Raw genomic sequence first — 19487 nt, 5'->3', positions numbered from 1 at the left:
TTTATCATGCACTCAACCAAATATTGAAACTTAACGAGATTATTCCCTTAGGAATAGTAAATGGGACTGCATATGAGAAAAATTCAAGGTACATTAGTTTGTCATTTTATAATGCCAAATGACTCCTTCATTTTGTTTTAATTAGAAGTCTAGACACTGGTTAAAAAGCACCAGGTATACATAAACACTTACATATGTACAATTGCCAAAATATTATGTACACAGAGCAGTAGAAACATACTAAAAGCAATCAGGATAGATTTGACCATTATTCTGCTGCAAGACTTTAAGATCCTGTCTGCTAACACTGAGTGTAGTGCAAAGGACAACATAAAATTAGATTTTTACTAAATTTCACTAAAAAAGGCCTAATATTTAATAGCTAATCGTTTAACTAACAGGTCCTCAGAAAACAGTAATTAACAACAGGATCAAGAATATTTTCAATAAATACTCCACATTCTGAGGTAGGTTACCAAAAAAAAAGAAAATGTTTATACAGTAAAACTTTGATTGGGCCAATTTACAATACTCAAAAGCACAGAATAACAAAAAGGACAGAATTAAAACATCGTAAGAGCTGCATTCATCTGAACCCACATTAGATATCTGTCAAGTCTGCATTTAAGTTCAGTTGCAAATGAAGAAACATAAAAAGTGAGTTTAACTTCCAAGCATAAAATTCTATGATTCCTCCAAGGGTTTTTGTTTGGGAGCAGTGGTTAATGGGTTAATGGCGAAAATTCAGATTGAGTGCAATGAAATTTTTAGGTGGATACCTCACACAGAGTAACGTCAGAGGTTCCTGAACCCCAGATTAGTTTAAACAGCAACAAAGAGCTTGTAAGGTACATTTAACAGGAAGGAGAAATTCAAACCAGTACACACGCATTAGCAAAGGTTTTACAAGGGGAATCCCTCATACTGTAACAATGATAAGTCATGACAGTCCCTTAAAACAGACATTCATCTTAGAAAACTATTTTAATAATGTTGGCGGGCAGCTCATAATTGCAAAGTTAAATTGGGAGTGATCGGTGAGAGGGTGGCAGTGGCCAGTTATCACGCAACTTGGATTTTCATCAGCACTTCCGGCAAAATGACTCGAAACGTTTCTGGAAAGCATTCCAGGTTTGACTTTTTGGTGACCCGGCCAGAATGTCAGGGTAACTCCAGCTTTGATCCCCAGTCTTGGCAAAAGTAGCTCAACTCAGTAGGGCAAACCTCATCAAACCTCAAAATCCTTCACTTAGAAGGGGGAGAGGGGGTGGAATCCGGGGGTTCTTCCCCCTGTTCGATAGTGACCCTGTGGCCTGTGCTGCAGAAACTGCACGTGCTGCTCTCAGATAAGACTATGCTCAGACGCGATGCTTCCCACAGTCCAATAGTCAAGACGGCACACAGCAAGGAGTCAGTGTCTTCAAGTGGAGGCAAGGGGGGGGTGGTGGGAGAGCGGGGAGAAGCAAAGACTTTGAGTCATGATGTTGGAAACACACCAGCGTGATAAATAGTGCAATGTACTTTTTTAATAACTTAATTATGATGTATACACATTTATTCTCTTATTGGTAAACTCAAGTCTCTGTCCATTTGCCCAGCCACACTGCAGACAGAAAATAAGATGCACAGACAGATTATCTGGAAAGAAAATGTGCACTCTTTTCAGCCAAGTGCTCCTTTCTTCATTACATTCCGATAATAATCAGTCATGCTTCGAGTCTGTGAAGTCACGTAGGTGATGGATGAGCATAGCCGCCTTGCATTTTCATCTTCCTGCGAGCCAGCGCTGCCAGCTTCTTCTGTTCAATCTCCTGCAATGAACATTTTGCTGCTGGCTTCTCCACAACTGCACAAATGGGAAGCACAGAAAGCAATAGCCTTAGAGACAAATAGCAGCTTAGATGGATAATTTGAATTTCATATAACATTTATAAAGTTCCAAATTTAACTAACAGAGCTTTGAAGAATGGTCAGCCAACAGATCCCACGCCAGGATTTTTTTTTTAACCATAAACCTCACGTGAAACCAATCAGCTGATGACGTGGAGTTGCCAGCTTTGGACTGGGATGGGCACAATAAGAAGTCTCATAACACCAGGTTAAATTCCAACAGGGTTATTTGGAATCACAAGCTTTTAGAGTGCTGCTCCGTCAACAGGTGAGTGGGGAGGTAGGTTATGCCGTGTTTGTGAACCTACCTCTTCACTCACCTGATGAAGGAGCAGCGCTCCAAAAGTTCATGCTTCCAAATAAACCTGTTGGACTTTAACCTGGTGTTGTGGGACTTCTTAAAGTAGATATTCATTGTATAGAATTTGATAAGAATTATTTCAACTTGTCTCGTTACCTTCCTGCATCTTGAAGCACCAATCCTTGCTTTTACGAACATACTAATTACATGGAGTAAGTCACTCAGCCCCTCGCACCTGCTCCACTATTCAATAAGAACATAACTACCTAATTTTAATCTCAATTTCACATTCCTGCCTACCACGATAACGTTTCATCTCCCAGCTTTTCAAGGATCAATCTAGCTCTGCCTTCAAATATTCAACAGCTCAGTTCCCGCAAAGGCTCCTTGTCTTCACTGAGGAAGAGTTCCAAAGTCTCACAATCCTCTGAAAATCTTTTCCTCATCCTTGCCTTAAAAGAGCGACCCCTTATTTTTGAACAGTTGTTCTCAGCTCTAGATGCTCCCACAGAACTTCCTAACTCACAGACCACAATCAGTAAGTATAGGTAATAACACCTCCACGATCATCCTCAACACCGGTGCCCCACAAGGCTGTGTTCTCAGTCCCCTACTATACTCCTTATACACTTATGACAGTGTGGCCAAATTCCCCTCCAATTCAATTTTCAAGTTTGCTGATGACACTACCATAGTGGGTCAGATCTCAAACAATGATCAGGCAGAGTACAAGAATGAAAGAGAATCTGGTGAACTGGTACGACTACAATGCTCATAGAATGCTATATCATAGAATTCCTACAATGCAGAAAGAGGCCATTCAGCCCATCGAGTCTGCATCGACCACAATCCCACCCAGGCCCTATCCCTATAACCCATGCTTTTACCCTAGCTAGTCCTTCTAACACTAAGGAGCAATTTAGCATGGCCAATCCACTGATAGCCAAGTTCCACACACATAAGGATGGTCTCAACAGGGATCTTGGGTTCATGTCGCACTATCTGTAACCCCGTGACTTGCCTGGGTTTGCAAAACCTCACTTACTGTACTGTCTGGAGACAATACACATCTCTTTAACCTGTGATCAGTGCTCCTTCCACACACATTGTCAGCCACTTTAGGACTTGAACAGCAGGTTAGGTGTAAAGATTTGCATTCTAATCAGTAATCTCTAAACTGTCTGTGCTTTATATGCTCTGTCTGAGGCCAGAACACTCTATTCACCTGAAGAAGAGGGAATCCCCTCGAAAGCTAGTGAGTTTACTATCGAATAAATCGGTTGGACTAAAACCTGGTGTTGTCAGACTTTTTACTGTGCCAATCCACCTAACCCATGTCTTTCGGACTGTGGGAGGAAACTGGAGCACCTTGAGGGAACCCTTGCAGACACAAGAAGAACGTGCAGGCTCCACACAGACAGTGACCCAAGCCGGGAATTGAACCCTGGCGCTGAGGCAGCAGTGCTACCCACTGTGCCACTGCGTCTCCCTCAATGTCAGTAATATAAAGATGTCTACACCAACAGGGATGAAGCGGAAGTGGTCTAGAGCTTCAAGTTTCTAGGTGTTCAGATCATGAACGATCTGTTTTCTATCAGCTAGCCAATTCCTGATCCAAACCGCTAAATCACCCTCAATCCCACGCATCCATATTTTCTGCAGTAGTTTACCATGGGGAACCTTATCAAATGCTTTGCTGAAATCCATATACACATCAACTGCTTTACCCTTATCCACCTCTTTGGTCACCTTCTCGAAGAACTCTAAGGTTTGTGAGGCACGACCTACCCTTCACAAAACTGTGCTGACTATCCCTAATCAAATTATTTCTCTCTAGTGGGGCAAATATGTGGGATTATGGGGATAGGGGCTGGGTGGGATTGCTGTCGGTGCAGACTCGATGGGCTGAACGGCCTCCTTCTGCACTATAGGGATTCTATGAAAATCAAGTACGTTTTATTCATTGTGACCCATTGACGGTAAAAACATGAAAAGCATCACTTTTACTGTAGGCGGGGAGATTGAATTCCTGGTGCCACAATCACATATCATGTGAGCAAGCCATTATCTCGAATTCTGAGAACTAATTAACGAGGGAATTTTAAAATGCTAACCACCAGGATGAAAAGTAACTCATTACATAACTTTCCTCATTTGGTACTGCAGACAGGAAGCTTCATTGACTGGGAGCAGACATCAGAAATGTGGGTGTGCACCTAAGTCTGAATGGGGAGGCGACGGCCTAGTGGTATTATCACTAGACTATTAATCCAGAAACTCAGCTAATGTTCTGGGAACCGGGGTTCGAATCCCACCAAGACAAATGGTGGAATTTGAATTCAATAAAAATAAAATCTGGAGTTAAGAATCTAATCGGTGGCATGCTATGCTGCCTCATAGCACCAGGGACCTGGGTTCGATTCCCAGTTCGGGTCACTGTCTGTGCAGAGTCTGCACGTTCTCCTTGTGTCTACATGGGTTTCCTCCAGGTGCTCCGGTTTCCTCTGACACTCCAAAGATGCGCGGGTTAGGTGAATTGGCCATGCTAACTTGCCCCTTAGTGTCAGCGGGACTAGCACGGTAAACGCATGGGGTTACAGAGATAGGATCTGGGTGGGATTGTGGTCGGTGCAGACGCAATGGGCCAAATGGCCTCCTTCTGCACTGCAGGATTCTATGATTCTAATGATAACCTTGAAACCACTGTTGATTGTCATAAAAACCCATCTGGTTCACTAATGTCCTTTAGGGAAGAAAGTCTGCCGTCCTTACCTGATCTGGCCTACATGTGACTCCAGAGCCAAAGCAATGTGATTTACTCTCAACTACCCTACAAGGACAGCTTAAGGATGGGCAATAAATGCTGGCCAGCCAGCGACACCCATGTCCCATAAAGAAATAAATTTAAAAAATGTAATTCCCTGGTAAGGCTCCCCATTGGTAGCACAATGACAGAACATTATTCCTGCTCTAGCGATGTCTATTGCTTCAAAATGAGATATATTTATCAAAGAATATCCAACAGGGCATTAATCAAATTTGACTGGAATTCGATATGAAATTACAAAAGTATCTCCCTACCTTTTGTCTGTAAAGTAGAATCAGAAAAATGTCTCTTTAGAGGCGCTGCTGGGTATCGAGGGGCTGGGGTAAATTTATCTGACTGAGTGTTTCTTTCCATAGGGCTTTTTACATGATCTCTGTTGTCACAACCCTTCGCACTGTGGGCTATATGACAACTGGTCTTCCCCTGAACACTCATCAGAGAAGAAGCTGTAATTTTAGTGAAGGTAAACCGTGGAGTCCTGGGAATGCCAATAATGTGCTGCGATGCGGGGGCTGCGCGAGCCACGGTTACAGTGGACGTACAAAGTTTCTGGTTCGGGTCAAAGTTTGCAGTAACTGAAGCCTGAAGCAAATTTGAAATGCCAGCACTGTTCCTGGAGCCAGGCAGGGAACTGGATCTGTTCAAACTCACTGCACAGGACTGGGTAGTGCTTGAGAAAGATTTACCCTGGAGATTGCTGAGGGAATTCAAATGATGGCTTTGCGTGGGGAGTGTCACTGTAGAACACACCATGCAGGTCAAACCTGCGGGCCTTGGCAGAATTCTCGTGGAAGCAGCTGCATTTTGCTTTGCTGCTATCGTTCCTTTGGAGAAGAATTTGCTTCCTGACACAAGAGAAGATCGGTTGTAATTTAAATGATTCTGCTGCCCATCTGACCGTTCAGCGAACTGTGTTTTTTTCATATCTGAAGTCGAAACTGTGCTATTTATTAAACCTCGGGTGCTGCTTGCTAGTTTTAGTCCTGTCATCTCACTGGTCGCGGCCACCTCAGAGTCCTGGCTTTGAATCAGTTTTTCCACATCATCGCACATCCTGTTCAAATCAGCATCGTCATCGCCTGTTTCCCACAGGTTGTCCGATCCAGTGAACAGATTTTGAATTTCAGCAGAGAAATTTTCATCATTCCAGTCATCAGCCACCGCCTCAGGTGGAACACTTTCTGCAAGAACATCGACTCTTCTCTGTGAACCAGCAGCGGAGAGCTTTCGAGATTTGAATCCATCAGGTGAGTTCGAACTGGCAGGCATGGAATAGCCGATGGGAACAAGGGAACTCTTTGTGTTTTCCTGTGCGCTACCACTGTGCAATGTCTGTAAAGGTCTTGCACGAGGCAAGGGAGTTGATTCCATGAGGGGTCCGTTAAGCTGATGGGAACTGCACTGAGGTTTTGAAACTTCAGGATTCCTCTGTTGTTTTCTCATTAATGTATCAACCACGGGTTCAAGCGCTTTGCTTTGCTGGAATTTGCTGAGGGATTCCTGTTCAGCTACTTTACTACTCGATTTGCTTTGTAGTGAAAAAGTAGCCCTTGGCTTTGGTCTCTCAGATCGCTTTTCAAAGTGCAAGGTTTTGGCGACCATTTCAGTGTCAACGGCTTTGCAAAGGGGACTTTGCATCTGCTTCATAAATGATATAGCGGGTAGCGTGCCAGCAGCAACCTTGGGATTGGCTGAATCATTACATTTCTTTGTACCATTCAGGTTGGCAGAATCCAGGGTATGAATGGACGGTTTGGGGAAATTAACACATTGCTTGTCAATGGCAACAAGCTCTGGATTTTCTGTAATTTCCATTACAAAAGAGTCGTCTGCCATCCAGTCATCATTCTCCCAGTCATCAAACCCATCATCCTCCGGAACGGTTTCAGATGGACAAAGCGGCGCTGTCCCATCTGTGGATTGAACGCCAGTGTTGCTGCGCTGCTCTAATTCACAACCTGTAGTGATGGCTTCACGAGTGAAACCTTTGCCATGCTCGGAGCTTGCTGCATTGTTAAGGAGAGTGTCTTCAACTACATCTGATTCAACCGGCTTTGAGGCTTGAAGTTCAGCAGCTTGTTTATGAGACGGAGAGGAAACCACTACATCTTCTATCCTTGTCGTATTAGTGCCTTTGTCACGGTCAATGGCATCTTGTCCAGACGTTGGAACCACTTTGGAAGCCGGAAGTCCACCTGATGATGTACTTCTTGAATCATCGGTTGAGAGGCCCTGACTTAGAGGTCGACCAGTGTGTTGGGTGGGTCCATCAAACAAGGCATTAACGGCAGCTTCAGTTTCTAGGTCCAGTGACACTGGACTACTATCCTGACCGTGTAGCTCCCTTACAGGAAGGGCGCTGCCTGTGCCATCTTTAACTGACCCTACGGTTCCAGTCACAGATGCCTGCCCCAATGCTGAATGGTCAGCATTTGGTCGCTCTGTCAGTAGTGTCTGCTCCATATCGGCACAATCTGAAGTCTGGTTAACTTCACCAGCTTCTTCACCATAACCAATATCTTGTTCCACCATGTTCCGGTCAAACTCTTTCGCTAACTTCATCAATTCTTCCTCTGTGCTCCTTTGAAATCTAAAATGAATAAAATTTTGATAAATTCTCGTGAGCTGCTTTTACAATGTAGTTTCCCTGAATGAAAAAATGAATTTCTCTGTACAAACATTTTGGTTCCTAATTTAAGGATATTTTTACTTCAGAACTCCATTGATAATTAAGAAACGTCAGTATAATGCAACAGGGAAGTATGTAATAAAGCTTAGATTGACGACAAATTTCTTAATATACTGAACAGCATGGTTTTAGTTGCACTTTGTGTGCTAAGAAGTCTCACAACACCTGATTAAAGTACAACAGGTTTACTTGGAATCACAAGCTTTTGAAGCACTGCTCCTTCCTCAAGTGTCTTTCAAACACACTCACCTGAAGGAGGCGAGTGCTCCGAAAGCTCGTGATTCCAAGTAAACTGCTGGACTTTAACTTGATGTTGTGAGACTTCTTACTGTGCCCACCCCAGTCCAACGCCGGCATCTCCACACCATGGCCAACTGTTAATAGCTTGGTCACAGGGGAAGATTAGCACTTAAGGGAAAGGCAAACAAAGGCACAGCCACCAAAAGTGGAGCAGATTAAATTGGGCATGCTGAAGAGGTTAAAATTAGAGGAAAGATACCTTTGAGGGCTGGAGGTGTTCATAAAGATGAGTGGCAGGGTCATGGAGTGGTGAGTCAAAGATGTGAATGTTAAAATGAAGATGTTGCTTAACCAGGAACTGGGGTAGGTCAAGAACCTTAGGGAGGATGGGTGCGAGCCAGGGCCTCGGTGGCAGAACTTTGACAAGATAATCGGGGGCTTTGTAGGGTAGACAGTGAAAAGACATCCCCACCCCCAAATCATTCAGAATAGATGGGAACAATTTCAGAATAAGGGGTCTCCCATTTTAGATGAAAATAAGGGAGAATTTCTTCTTTCAGATGGTTGACACAGTGGTTAGCACTGCTGTCTCTCACTGCCAGAGGTCTGGGATTGATTCCTAGCTGGGATCACTGTCTGTGCAGAGTCTGCACATTCTCCCTGTGTCTGCGTGGGTTTCCTCCAGGTGCTTGGTTTCTTCTTACAGTCTGAAAGGTTAAGTGCATTGACCTGAACAGATGTGGAGTATGGTGACTAGGGGAATTTCACAGTAATTTCATTGCAGTGTTAATGTAAGCCTTACCTGTGATGAATAAATAAACTTCTTACTTTGTTAATCTCTGGAATTCTCCTCCAGAGAGCTAAAGGCAGGGTCATTGAATATATTCAAGACTGAGTTAGATAGATTGTTTGATCTTCAAGGGTTACATGCAAGGGAGCAGTTAGGAAAATGGCCATGATCAGGTCAGCCATGATCTTATTGAATAGTACAGAAAATTCAAGAGGCCAAATGGCCTTCTCCTGCTCCTATTTCCTATGTTACATTCAAGTTCAAGAAGGATTCAGCACAACAGTTCAGCTAGCAGTGTTTTGGAATAGTCAGACCTGGAGGTTTTCAGACCAACAGACATAGGGGTTAAGATGAATGAAGCCACGGAGCTGGAAGAATGGAGTCTTCGTGAAGGTGCGGATATGTGGTTGAATCACAGGGTGAAATAAGATGCAGGGGCTGCAAACAGTCTGGCGCAGCCTCAGGCAAGTGCCAGAACGAGGGATGAAGCTGGTGGCGATATTAAATTGAGAATAGCGATCTACTTAGAATGCAAGTTAAATTTGTTCACATATTGAACAAGTACAATGAAACCCGATTTTACGTGAATTCAGATATAATGCGATGAATCATTGGATCCTCAACTCAAAGATCCTGACCTAAATCCTTCCACCTTTCCCCATCTCTGTTCATCTGTAATAACCTTCCTGAACTAAGGGCAATGTCTACCTAAATGACTGATGCAGTATCCATTCTCTGTGAATGAGACTCATTGCGGAAGCTTGAACTCACGCTATATTCATTCAGAAGCTGCGACTGTTTCGAAATAAGATGGAGGAGGGACTTTACATTTCTGTAATATGCATTGCGTTTGTTTCCTTTAATCCTATTAACAGGACATGTTGCACTTTTTGCCTCCTGTTCCGCTAAAATGGTGAGATAAATGTTGGAATAAGGTTTGCACGCCGATTTAGTGCGAGCTCGCTTTTTTTGCGATAACATTTTATGGACCCCAACCATCGCATTGTAACGGGGCTGCACTGCACATGTCAAACTGCTAACTTGCAAATAAACCAGATCAGAGTTTTGTTTTCAAAACTGAACCAATTCTTCGGTGTCTAACCTTAATCGGTGGCTCAGCGAAGGCTTTATATTACTAACTCTGCTCCCAGCAAACACAAAATGATTAGCATGTCCCTGCACAAAAAGGTTAAAGTTCACATCTGACATGAAATATTTTTAGTCTAGCTTTGTGAATGGGCTATTTCAGAATATCACCCAAAGACTCTGCAATGGTTTATCAAGAACAGTTATCAATATTTAGCATTATAAACATTTAGGCAAGGAGTGTACCAAGCCCACAACCTTCTTACAAATGATCTCAAACGTTTTTCGCTTATTCTCAATCAGCAGCTCTCAAGTACCCATGATGTATTTAATGGTGTATTTTACACCTCTTAGTAACAAATTCCAAACATATTTACTGATGGCACATATTTTCTGGGCAGCACAGTGGCACAGTGATAGGGCCTGGGTGGGATTCTGGTCAGTGTAGGTTCGATGGGCCAAATGGCCTCCTTCTGCACTGTACAGAATCTATAAAATGTTCTATAAAGAGCAGAGTAAAATTTGCCTCACAAGTAGATACTGTTACAACTTTGTCTTAATAGCTTAAAATGCTATGAAATGATCTTGTGGCACGTACCTTGAATTACTTGCTTTGTTCCTTTCTCGAAAAGACACGATAGGGCTACATTGGATTGCATCCTCACCTAGCCATATATTCAGAGGCACCTCCGAAGATCGCTACTTTTCCCAAAAACAAAAATAGCTATTAATTATCGAGTAACACTGTGGATACTTCTGCCTTGCTTAAATATATTTACAGAAAGAAAATACTGACAGTAGATAACTGGAGCATTTTACTTAATAGGGAGCTTAGTTTCCAAAGAAAAATTGCAGTTAGGAGTAAAGTCAAAACCAGATAGGTAAACCAACTTTGCTTCCCATACATTCATCTTTCAAACACACTATAGGATTATTAGCCAACATTGACACAAACAGGTTGACTTGATAGAAATTGCAAGCTTTCGGTGTGCTGTCCCTTCATCTGGTGAGTTACCCGATGAAGGAGCAGCACTCCGAAAGCTTGCAATTCCAAATAAACCTGTAGGACTTTAACCTGGTGTTGTGAGACCCCTTACTGTCCCACCCCAGTCCAACGCTGGCATCTCCCGCCACAGCAGAGAGTAGAATTTGATTCAATAAAAAAAAAGGAATTAAAAAGTCAACCGATGACCATGAAACAATTGTCAATTTTCGGAAAAACCCATCTGGTTCACTAATGTCCTTTAGGGAAGGAAATCTGCCATCCTTACCCGCTCTGGCCTACATGCGACTCCAGAGCCACAGCAATATGGCTGTATCCCAACTGCCCTCAGACAACTGGGGATCGGCAATAAATGCTGCCCAACCAGCAGTGCCCGTGTCTCACAAATGAATAAAAAAATCTCCACATCATGACTTGATAGGATTTTAAGGCTTTCCCTCACCACTTGAGTGAAAACACAGGATGATGGCAAATAACTTAAAGGCAACAAACAATAGCCCAAGGGGTTGTCATGACTTGGATGGAATGAATTCTGATCTTACCCAAACCTCAGCCCATTCACTGGCAACACAATAGATTGCACTCACGAACCCTGTTAGTAGATTGCAGCCTCATCCTCATCCCTAGGAATGTAATGACTTAGTGGCTAACTGAGCCACATAGGTGAGGTATTTAATCCAACAGGCTAACAAACTACCAACCAGCTATCTCTGCAATATAATCAGTGAAAAACAGAGTGAACATTTGAGGTTAATGACATTCCATCTTTTGTGTAACTCTCCAGAGAACAACAATTACCTGTGAGGCATCATATTTGACCAGTTCCCCTAAACTCAGGATATGGGTCAGCAAACATTAAACACTTTTTTTGGAACTTTTGGAATTCCTACAGTGCAGGAGGCCATTCAGCCCATCAAGTTTGCACTGACCACAATCCCACCTAGGCCCTATTCCCATAATCCCTTGTATTTACCCTGCTAATCCCCAACACTAGGATTAATTTAGCATGGCCAATCAACCAAACTCCCAGTTCCTGGAAACTCCAGGCCAACCTTGGAGGGTTGGCAGCCCTACCTCAAAAGAATGCCAATGGGTCTTTTACATCTATCTGGGAGGGCAGACAAGGCCATGGCTTTATGTCTCAATGAAAAGATGGCATGTCTGACTGTATAGCACCCCTGCAATACAAGAGTGTCAGCCTACAGTTTTGTGCTTGAGAGAAGAGCTTGTGGGAGGAAAACAGAGTACCCAGAGGAAACCCATGAAGACATGGGCAGAACGTGCAAACTCTGCACAGCCAGTAACATGAGGCTGGAACTGAACCCAAGTCCTTGGCGCTGAGAGGCAGGCAGTGCCAACCACTGTGCCATCCTCAATACTCGTGCCTAATTCAGCGTGTGTACAAAATAGTTTTGTTACCTGAGGGGCAATGCGCTTTACAACATCGGATATCTCCACTGCATGCTGACAAATCACAGACGGCTTCTTTCCATTGTCTGTGTAAGGAAAGGCAAGAGCTTAAATTTGACTGTACTTTATTTCCTTCTAAACCTATTACTCCGTTTTGGTTAAAGCCAACATTATTTAAATTTCTCATCAGTTCAAACAAGCTGATTAAGGTTCAAGTTAATTTATTATTGTCATAAGTAGGCTTATATTAACACTGTAATGAAGTTACTGTGAAAATCCCCAAGTCACCACACTCTGGCGCCTGTTCGGGTACACTGAGAAAGAATTTAGCACGGCCAATTCATCTAACCAGCACATCTTTGGAATGTGAAGAAAGCCGGAGCATCCAAGAATCCCATCCGGACACGGGAAGAATGTGCAGAATCCACACATTCAGTGTCCCAAGCCGAGTTTCGAACCCGGGTCCTTGGCGCTGTGAGACAGCAGTGCTAACCACTGCACCACCGTGCCACTCCTGGGAAAAGCATCCCATATTAGCATAATTCTTTTTGCCAGTAAACCTGTTCTTTTGGCATAATATGAAAAAGCTTCAAATAACACATACGCAGCCTTTAAAACCTACACGTTGGGTTACAGAACCAATCTGTTCAATATTAATGCTTAAAAGAACAATGCTTAAAATGCATGTCAAACAGTTTTGGCAACAATTAAACTATTAAAGACATGATAGGCACCATGTACATACTTTTGTGCAATAATTGACTCAAGAACTGTACATACTGATATTGGAATCAGATAAAACAAAGAAAGGAGAGGCAAGACAGTGAGGAAAATAACAGAGGAAAGAATGCAGGGCTGATTAAAAAACAAAACACAGAAAAGTGCACATCGGATTTCTCAACAATCCCACTTCATACACTAGCTAACGTGCATTCAATTACCTAATTTAAATGCGGTTGGAGAGTGCTGGTCCCAATAAATGTCGTGCTGTAACTCTGAATCATTGACAGGGGAATTGCGATTTGCAATGAGTTGTTGCTTTCTCAATATCCTCTTTGGAGTTTTATACGACAATGCTTCTGGAAGGTAAAAATACAGGTTTAAATATGGCGCAGAGTACAGCTAAAAATAAGCGTGTTTAAAACAGGCTGGCTGTTCCAATTCAGGTGGGGCAGCAGTTATACTGAATGCGACTATGGACTACAAAGAAGTGCTTTAACCACAGTACAACAACGTTTAACATCTGAAGTAAATACACCACCACTCACTAACACACGGTTCTCTTTAACTCTTATATTGATTGACTTGGTAAGCATTAATTAGAGGAATGCTTCAGGAGAGGGAAATCCCATTTAAGCAGAATCCAGTGTTCCAAATCACTTGCCACAATCATTGCATTGCTGAAAAAAAAGACATGCTTTTGAAGTTTGTCATCTTGCACTCATCAGGACTGATACACAAGAATACCAACTGCAAAAGGAACAACAATCAGAGCACAGGTGAAGCTCGGCGTTGCACTCTGCTCCAATGCAGTAGCAACTGAAGTTGTATCCTAAACTAAGACGCTGCCATCAAGCTAAAATGTGGTATATGGATTTCAGTGCCGATGTGATGCCATGTATGTAGGTTGTATGTAGCAATGACTGCCAGATTGCACCAGACAGAACATTCTATCGGCTGTTCACAGTAGACAAAGCACTAACTGCACCCAACCGCCCGTATTGTAAAACTCAGGACAGAGGTCTCGCCCGAACATTCCCACCCGAGGTCAATGGAGATTTCTGTTGTCGGACTCTAACCTGCTCCGGTTCTGGGTGGGCGAGGTGGTAGAGTTCCAGCCAGAGTGTCCAAAATTAGTTGAGAGTTTGTGATTGGTCAGCACATGCAAAACAACCCTGAATGTGCTAAGAATTACACTGACAGGCTCACATTTATGCATGTTAAAAGTCACATATATTCACATCCAGGGCCCTATCCTTTGCAGACACAAGCAGCTTGTCCACAGTGCGCCTTTTTCAACTAAATAAAAGCTTGGGGTCAGTTATTCCCCATGGCAGTGCCTTGATCAGAGTCAACCCGCCAGGCTTGAATTTAAATAAAAGCTTGGAGGTTAACTATTCCCTGGTGCATTCTCCATGGCAATGGCTCTACCATTCAGACTCCACTTGCCAATTAATCAGCACTCTCTTCTCATGCAGTATAAATTGTTGTTCCCTTTACAATTGATATTCTTGTGAATCTGTACTGATGCGTGCAAGACAAAAAGCTTTGACAGTATGTCCCATTATTCAGTGAAACTCAAGAATATTTTCTAAGCCGCTGCTGTCAGTTTTGTTGATATAGAACATCATCATCCTACTTTTTTTTCAATTGGATACAGGCACCCAATTCAACTACCTTACTCCTCATGACTGCTTCTGGCAGCTTGGGAAAACAAAGAACTAGCGTGTTAAAGAGTGCCTTACCACTTTCAGAAAACCCAAAGGTTTAGTATATCCAATAAATTACATTTTAATAAATGTTGACCAAAAGAGCAGCCAACTTGCACACTGCAAATCCCATAGACAAAGTGGAGATGGTTGAGAGCTTCAAATTTCTAGGTGTTCAGATCACCGACAACTGCCCAGGTCTCTCCATGCTGACACTATAGTTAACAAAGCCCACCGGCACCTCTACTTTCTCAGGAGGCTAAGGAAATTTGGTATGTTGCCTACAACTCTGATCAATTTTCACAGATACACCATAGAAAACATCCATTCCAGATGTACCACAGCTTGGTATGGCTTCTGCTCTGACCACAACTGCAAGAAACTACAAAGGATTGTGAACATAGTCAAGTCCATCAGGCAAACCAGCCTCCCATCCACTGACTGTCTACACTTCCCGCTGCCTCTAGAAAGCTACCAACATAATTAAGGACCTCACACACAAAAGTCTGAGATCACATGCCAACCAACTCAAGAACAGCTTCATCCCTGCTGCCATCAGACTTTTGAATGGTGCTATCATATGTTAAGCTGATCTTTCTCTTCACAAGATGTAACTGTAACACTATATTCTACACCCTCACTTTTCCTCTGAGTACTCTATGAATGGTACGTTTTATCTGTATAGTGCACAAGAAACAATTTTTTTTACTGTATCCCAATACATGTGACAATAATAAATCAAACCTAAGTGATGAATTAATCTGATTTAAATGGTAATGGCTTAGTGAGGACTGGGAGATTGTATCTCCACCTCAAATGAGCGATGGTTCCTTTATTTAAGGTTGCAACTGAAATAAGAACAACTTTACAGCACTCCCTTTTGTAACTGCCTGTCCCAGATTATCCACTTACAGTTTGGAATGGGGCTTGAACCCAGGACTTACATAGATAACCGAGCCAAAGAGCACAGACAGCTTCAGTAAATGTAGATTCAGATATCTATGGCATATGGGTAGGGCTTAAAGAATGTAAAGTATGCTTGAATGCCAATTACTGCTACACAATCACATACCCCTCTCTCACCCCGGTCTTCCTTTCTTTAGCCGAGGATAATTAAGCTGCAAGATAAACCACACATAGGTCTGAGTCTTCACACAGGATGCGTTTGCACAACCAAAGTGCAGGTATAGATATGGCCTTACTTTGTCTGCTAATGTGATTATCTGCTGAGGCATATTCACCACTTGGAGCTTCTCCCTCCTATCAGATCTTTGTCGTGGATGAGCTATTGACATTAGGAATGAGCTTGCAAGGTAGAAAGCTTCCTTCACCAAGTAATGTGACTATTTTACAACCGCATAAAAAGGCTGGTACATAACCTTTAATGTATCACCTTTCACCTTTTCAAAAGCACATGCCTCCACACCATCTCTGCAACAGTCAACCCCGTGTTTGTGTACTTTATCAGCTCAAGGTTCAACTTCTGCCACTCTGTTAAACAGCCTTCCCACCTAGTTTTTTTTAATTCATGGGACATGGGCATCGCTGGCTGGCCAGCATTTACTGCCCATCCCCAGTTGCCCCAAAGGCAGTTGAGAGTCAATCACATTTCTGTGGCTCTGGAGTCACTCGTAGGCTAGATCAGGTAAGGATGGTAGATTTCCTTGCCTGAAGGACATTAATGAACTGGATGAGTTTTCCCAACAATCGACAATACCTTCATAAGAACATCAGAACTAGGAGCAGGAGTAGGCCATCTGGACCCTCGAACCTGCTCTGCCATTCAGTGAGATCATGGCTGGTCTTTTCATGGACTCAGCTCCACTTACCCACTCGTTCACCATAATCCTCAATTACTTTACTGTTTGAAAATCTACTGATCCCTGCCTTAAAAACATTCAATGAGGTAGCCTCAACTGCTTCACTGGGCAGGGAACTCCACAGATTCACAACCCTTTGTGTGAAGAAATTCCTACTCAACTCAGTCCTAAATCTGCTCCTCTTGAGGTCATGCCCTCTAGTTCTAGTTTCACCTGCCAGAGGAAACAACTTCCCTGCTTTTATCTTATCTATTCCCTTCTTAATCTTATGTTTCTATAAGATCTCCCCACATTCTTCTGAATTCCAATGAGTATAGCCCCAGTCTACTCAATCTCTCCTCATAAGCCAACCCTCTCAACTCCACAATCAACCTAGTGAATCTCCTCTCTCCTTTCTCAAGTAAGGAGATCAAAACTGTACTCCAGGTGTGACCTCACCAGCACCTTACACAGCTGCAACATAACCTCACCATTTTTAAACTCCAGCCCTCTTTCATGGTCTTTTGGATATTTTCTATTGAATTCAAATTCCACCATCTGCCATGATGGGATTCGAACCCAGGTTCCCAGAATATTCGCTGAGTTTCTGGATTAAGTCTAGCGATAATACCACTAAGCCATCACTTACCCTTACCCAAATCCTCCACAAGCTTCAACTCATTTAAAATATACCACTACGCTTATCCTCATCCGTGCAACAAGCATCACAATGGCACAGTGGTTAGCACTGCTGCCTCACAGCGCCAGGGACCTGGGTTCGATTCCAAGCTTGGGTCACTGTCTGTGTGGAGGTTATATGTTCTCTCCGTGTGCTCCAGTTTCCTCCCTCAGTCTGAAAGACGTGCTGGTTAGGTACATTGACCCGAACAGGTGCCAGAATATGGCGACTAGGGGAATTTCACAGTAACTTCATTGCAGTGTTAATGTAAGCCTAATTGTGACTCATAAATAAACTTTAACTTTTAACCTAACCCCAGGGCCACCCCCAATACATTGCCTTCTAATCCTTCCACAGGCTCATTCCCTCCAATCTTAGATGAGCTCCAAGGGACACACAGCCCTTTTCCCCAAATACAGAATTGCTGCTTCTTTTCCCTGCTCCATCATTGAAATGTTCCTGACCACAGCTTATGCATTTGCCTCTCCACCTTCCTTCCATTAGTTTCTTTTTAATAAAAACGCTTCCTTTTGAAAGTGTGTTGGACACCTCAGGCCTGTTTTACCATTGAGTACAAAGCTAATCTGTATATGAACTCCATTTATCCTCCTTGTGCCTTAAACTATCTCAAGATTGAAGAGTAGTTAGTTGAGTTAACACTGATTATTTCTGTGGGAGTTTCTACATTTATATCATTCTTAGCAAGAAGTGCTTCCCAATTTCTGTCCTGGATCTCTCCCTACTTCTGTTTCTTTTTCCCCTTTCATATTCCCAGTCTATTTTTTTGCTTTCTGACAGTTTTGATTCTCTACAGTGTAGGAATCTCTACAGTGCAGGAAACAATTTGGCCCATTGAGTCTGCAATGACAACAATCACACCTAAGCCCTAACCCCGTAACCCCATATATTTACCCCGCTAATCACTCTAACCTACGCATCCCAGGACACTAAGGAGCAATTTATCATGGCCAATGCATGTAACCCACACATCTCTGGACTGAGAGGGGAAACCACACAAACACAGGGAGAACATGCAAACTCCAGACAATGACCAAAGCTGGGAATCGAACCCAGGTCCCCGGAGCTGAGGCAGCAGTGCTAACCACTGTACTGTCCTCAGGCGGTTTTGCATTCCCAGTTTTTTTTTTAATCCCAGACAGTTCTGGTTCCCAGTGTTTGCTTTCAGAGTTTTTGTTGCCAGTCTTTTGCCCCCAGACAGTATTTGTCCTAGCTTTTCGCTCCCAAATGGTTCTGGTTCTGTGTTTGCTCCCAGGCAGTTTACATTCCCAATTTTTTGCCCCCAGACAGTATTTATTCCCAGCTTTTTGGCCACCACAGTCTTTTGCCCCCAGACAATTTTTGTCCGAGTTTTTGTTCCCAGCTCGCAGTGTTTTATTCCCAGTTCTCTGCCTCCGAACAGTCTTTGTCCCAGTATTTTGGTCCCAGTTTCTCAGCCTCCAGACAGTGTTAGCTCCAGTATTGTGCTTCCAGATAGTTCGCTGCCTCCAGACAATTTATCTGTTTTTTTGTCCCCAGACAGTCCTCTGCTCCAAGTTTCTCTACTCCCAGTTTCTCTGCCCCCAGTTTACGTCCCAGTCATTTTGTCCCCAGAGTGTTAGTCGCAGTTATTTTGCTCCCAGTGTTAGTCAGTTATTTTACCCCTAGACAGTATTAATTCCAGTTATTATGGCCCCAGACAGTGTCAGTCCCAGTTATTTTCCCCCATAGTCCCAGTTATTTTGCCCCCAGTGTCAGCCCCAGTTATTTTGCCCCCAGACGGTGTCAGTCCCAGGTATTTTGCCCCCAGACAGTGCTGTTGCCCTCCCTCCCTGTGTTGAGCTGCAATGGGGTGGGGGGGGGCTTTGCTGAGCTGTCGGGGGGCAGATTGCCGGCGAGTTTTTCACCTTCAGCTGCCTGGGGCCTAGCTGCCGACCTGGAGCCTCGGCTCAGCCTGCCACTGCGGGCCGGAGGAGTCAGCCCGCGGCCGCCGCCTCGTTCCCCGGGCGGCCCCGAGATGGGGTGGAGCCGGGTTCGCCGCCTCCTGCGGCCGGGCGCCGCCTCTTCCTCCATCCCTCAGCCGGCCGCCGCCGCCACCTCGCGCCAGAGCCGCTCCGCCATCTTCCCGGGAATAAAAACCCGCCGATAACAAAACCCCTTCCCTTTAAGAGCTCTCCCCTTCACCCATTGGCTGAGGACTCGCGGCTGCACGCTTTGATTGGCTGCGCCGGTTGCTATGTCGGCCGCGCCCCCTAGTTACAGTGTCAATCAAATCTGGAGTTGGCGGAGACAAGTTTGGGAGAAAAGTTTAAGAAGTTGGAGGGAAAGTTTGAGAAGTTAGGAAAAG

General features: G+C 43.7%; 1 protein-coding gene across 3 annotated transcripts; it reads right to left on the bottom strand.

Annotated features, from left to right (window-relative positions):
* Positions 1-106: 106 nt before the first annotated feature.
* On the bottom strand, positions 107-19253 carry LOC145350739 (ewing's tumor-associated antigen 1-like). Of its 3 annotated transcripts, none has more exons than XM_080199988.1 (6): positions 19048-19253; positions 13178-13315; positions 12246-12322; positions 10422-10522; positions 5273-7608; positions 107-1846 (listed from the first exon to the last, which is right to left on the bottom strand). In XM_080199988.1, the coding sequence occupies exons 1-6, from the start codon at positions 19211-19213 to the stop codon at positions 1728-1730; spliced, it is 2937 nt and encodes a 978-aa protein (XP_080056114.1). In that variant the 5' UTR covers positions 19214-19253; the 3' UTR covers positions 107-1727. The 3 variants fall into 3 exon arrangements, with proteins under 3 accessions (XP_080056114.1, XP_080056116.1, XP_080056115.1); XM_080199990.1 differs by having other exon boundaries at positions 5705-7608; XM_080199989.1 differs by having other exon boundaries at positions 13178-13312.
* Positions 19254-19487: the final 234 nt, after the last annotated feature.

This window comes from Carcharhinus amblyrhynchos, chromosome 12 (genome assembly GCF_965287045.1).
Source record: "Carcharhinus amblyrhynchos chromosome 12, sCarAmb.v2.hapA, whole genome shotgun sequence".
Taxonomy (NCBI): Eukaryota; Metazoa; Chordata; class Chondrichthyes; order Carcharhiniformes; family Carcharhinidae; genus Carcharhinus; species Carcharhinus amblyrhynchos.
The sequence above is the reverse complement of the archived record's forward strand: the minus strand, read 5'-3'. Positions and strand labels throughout refer to the sequence as shown.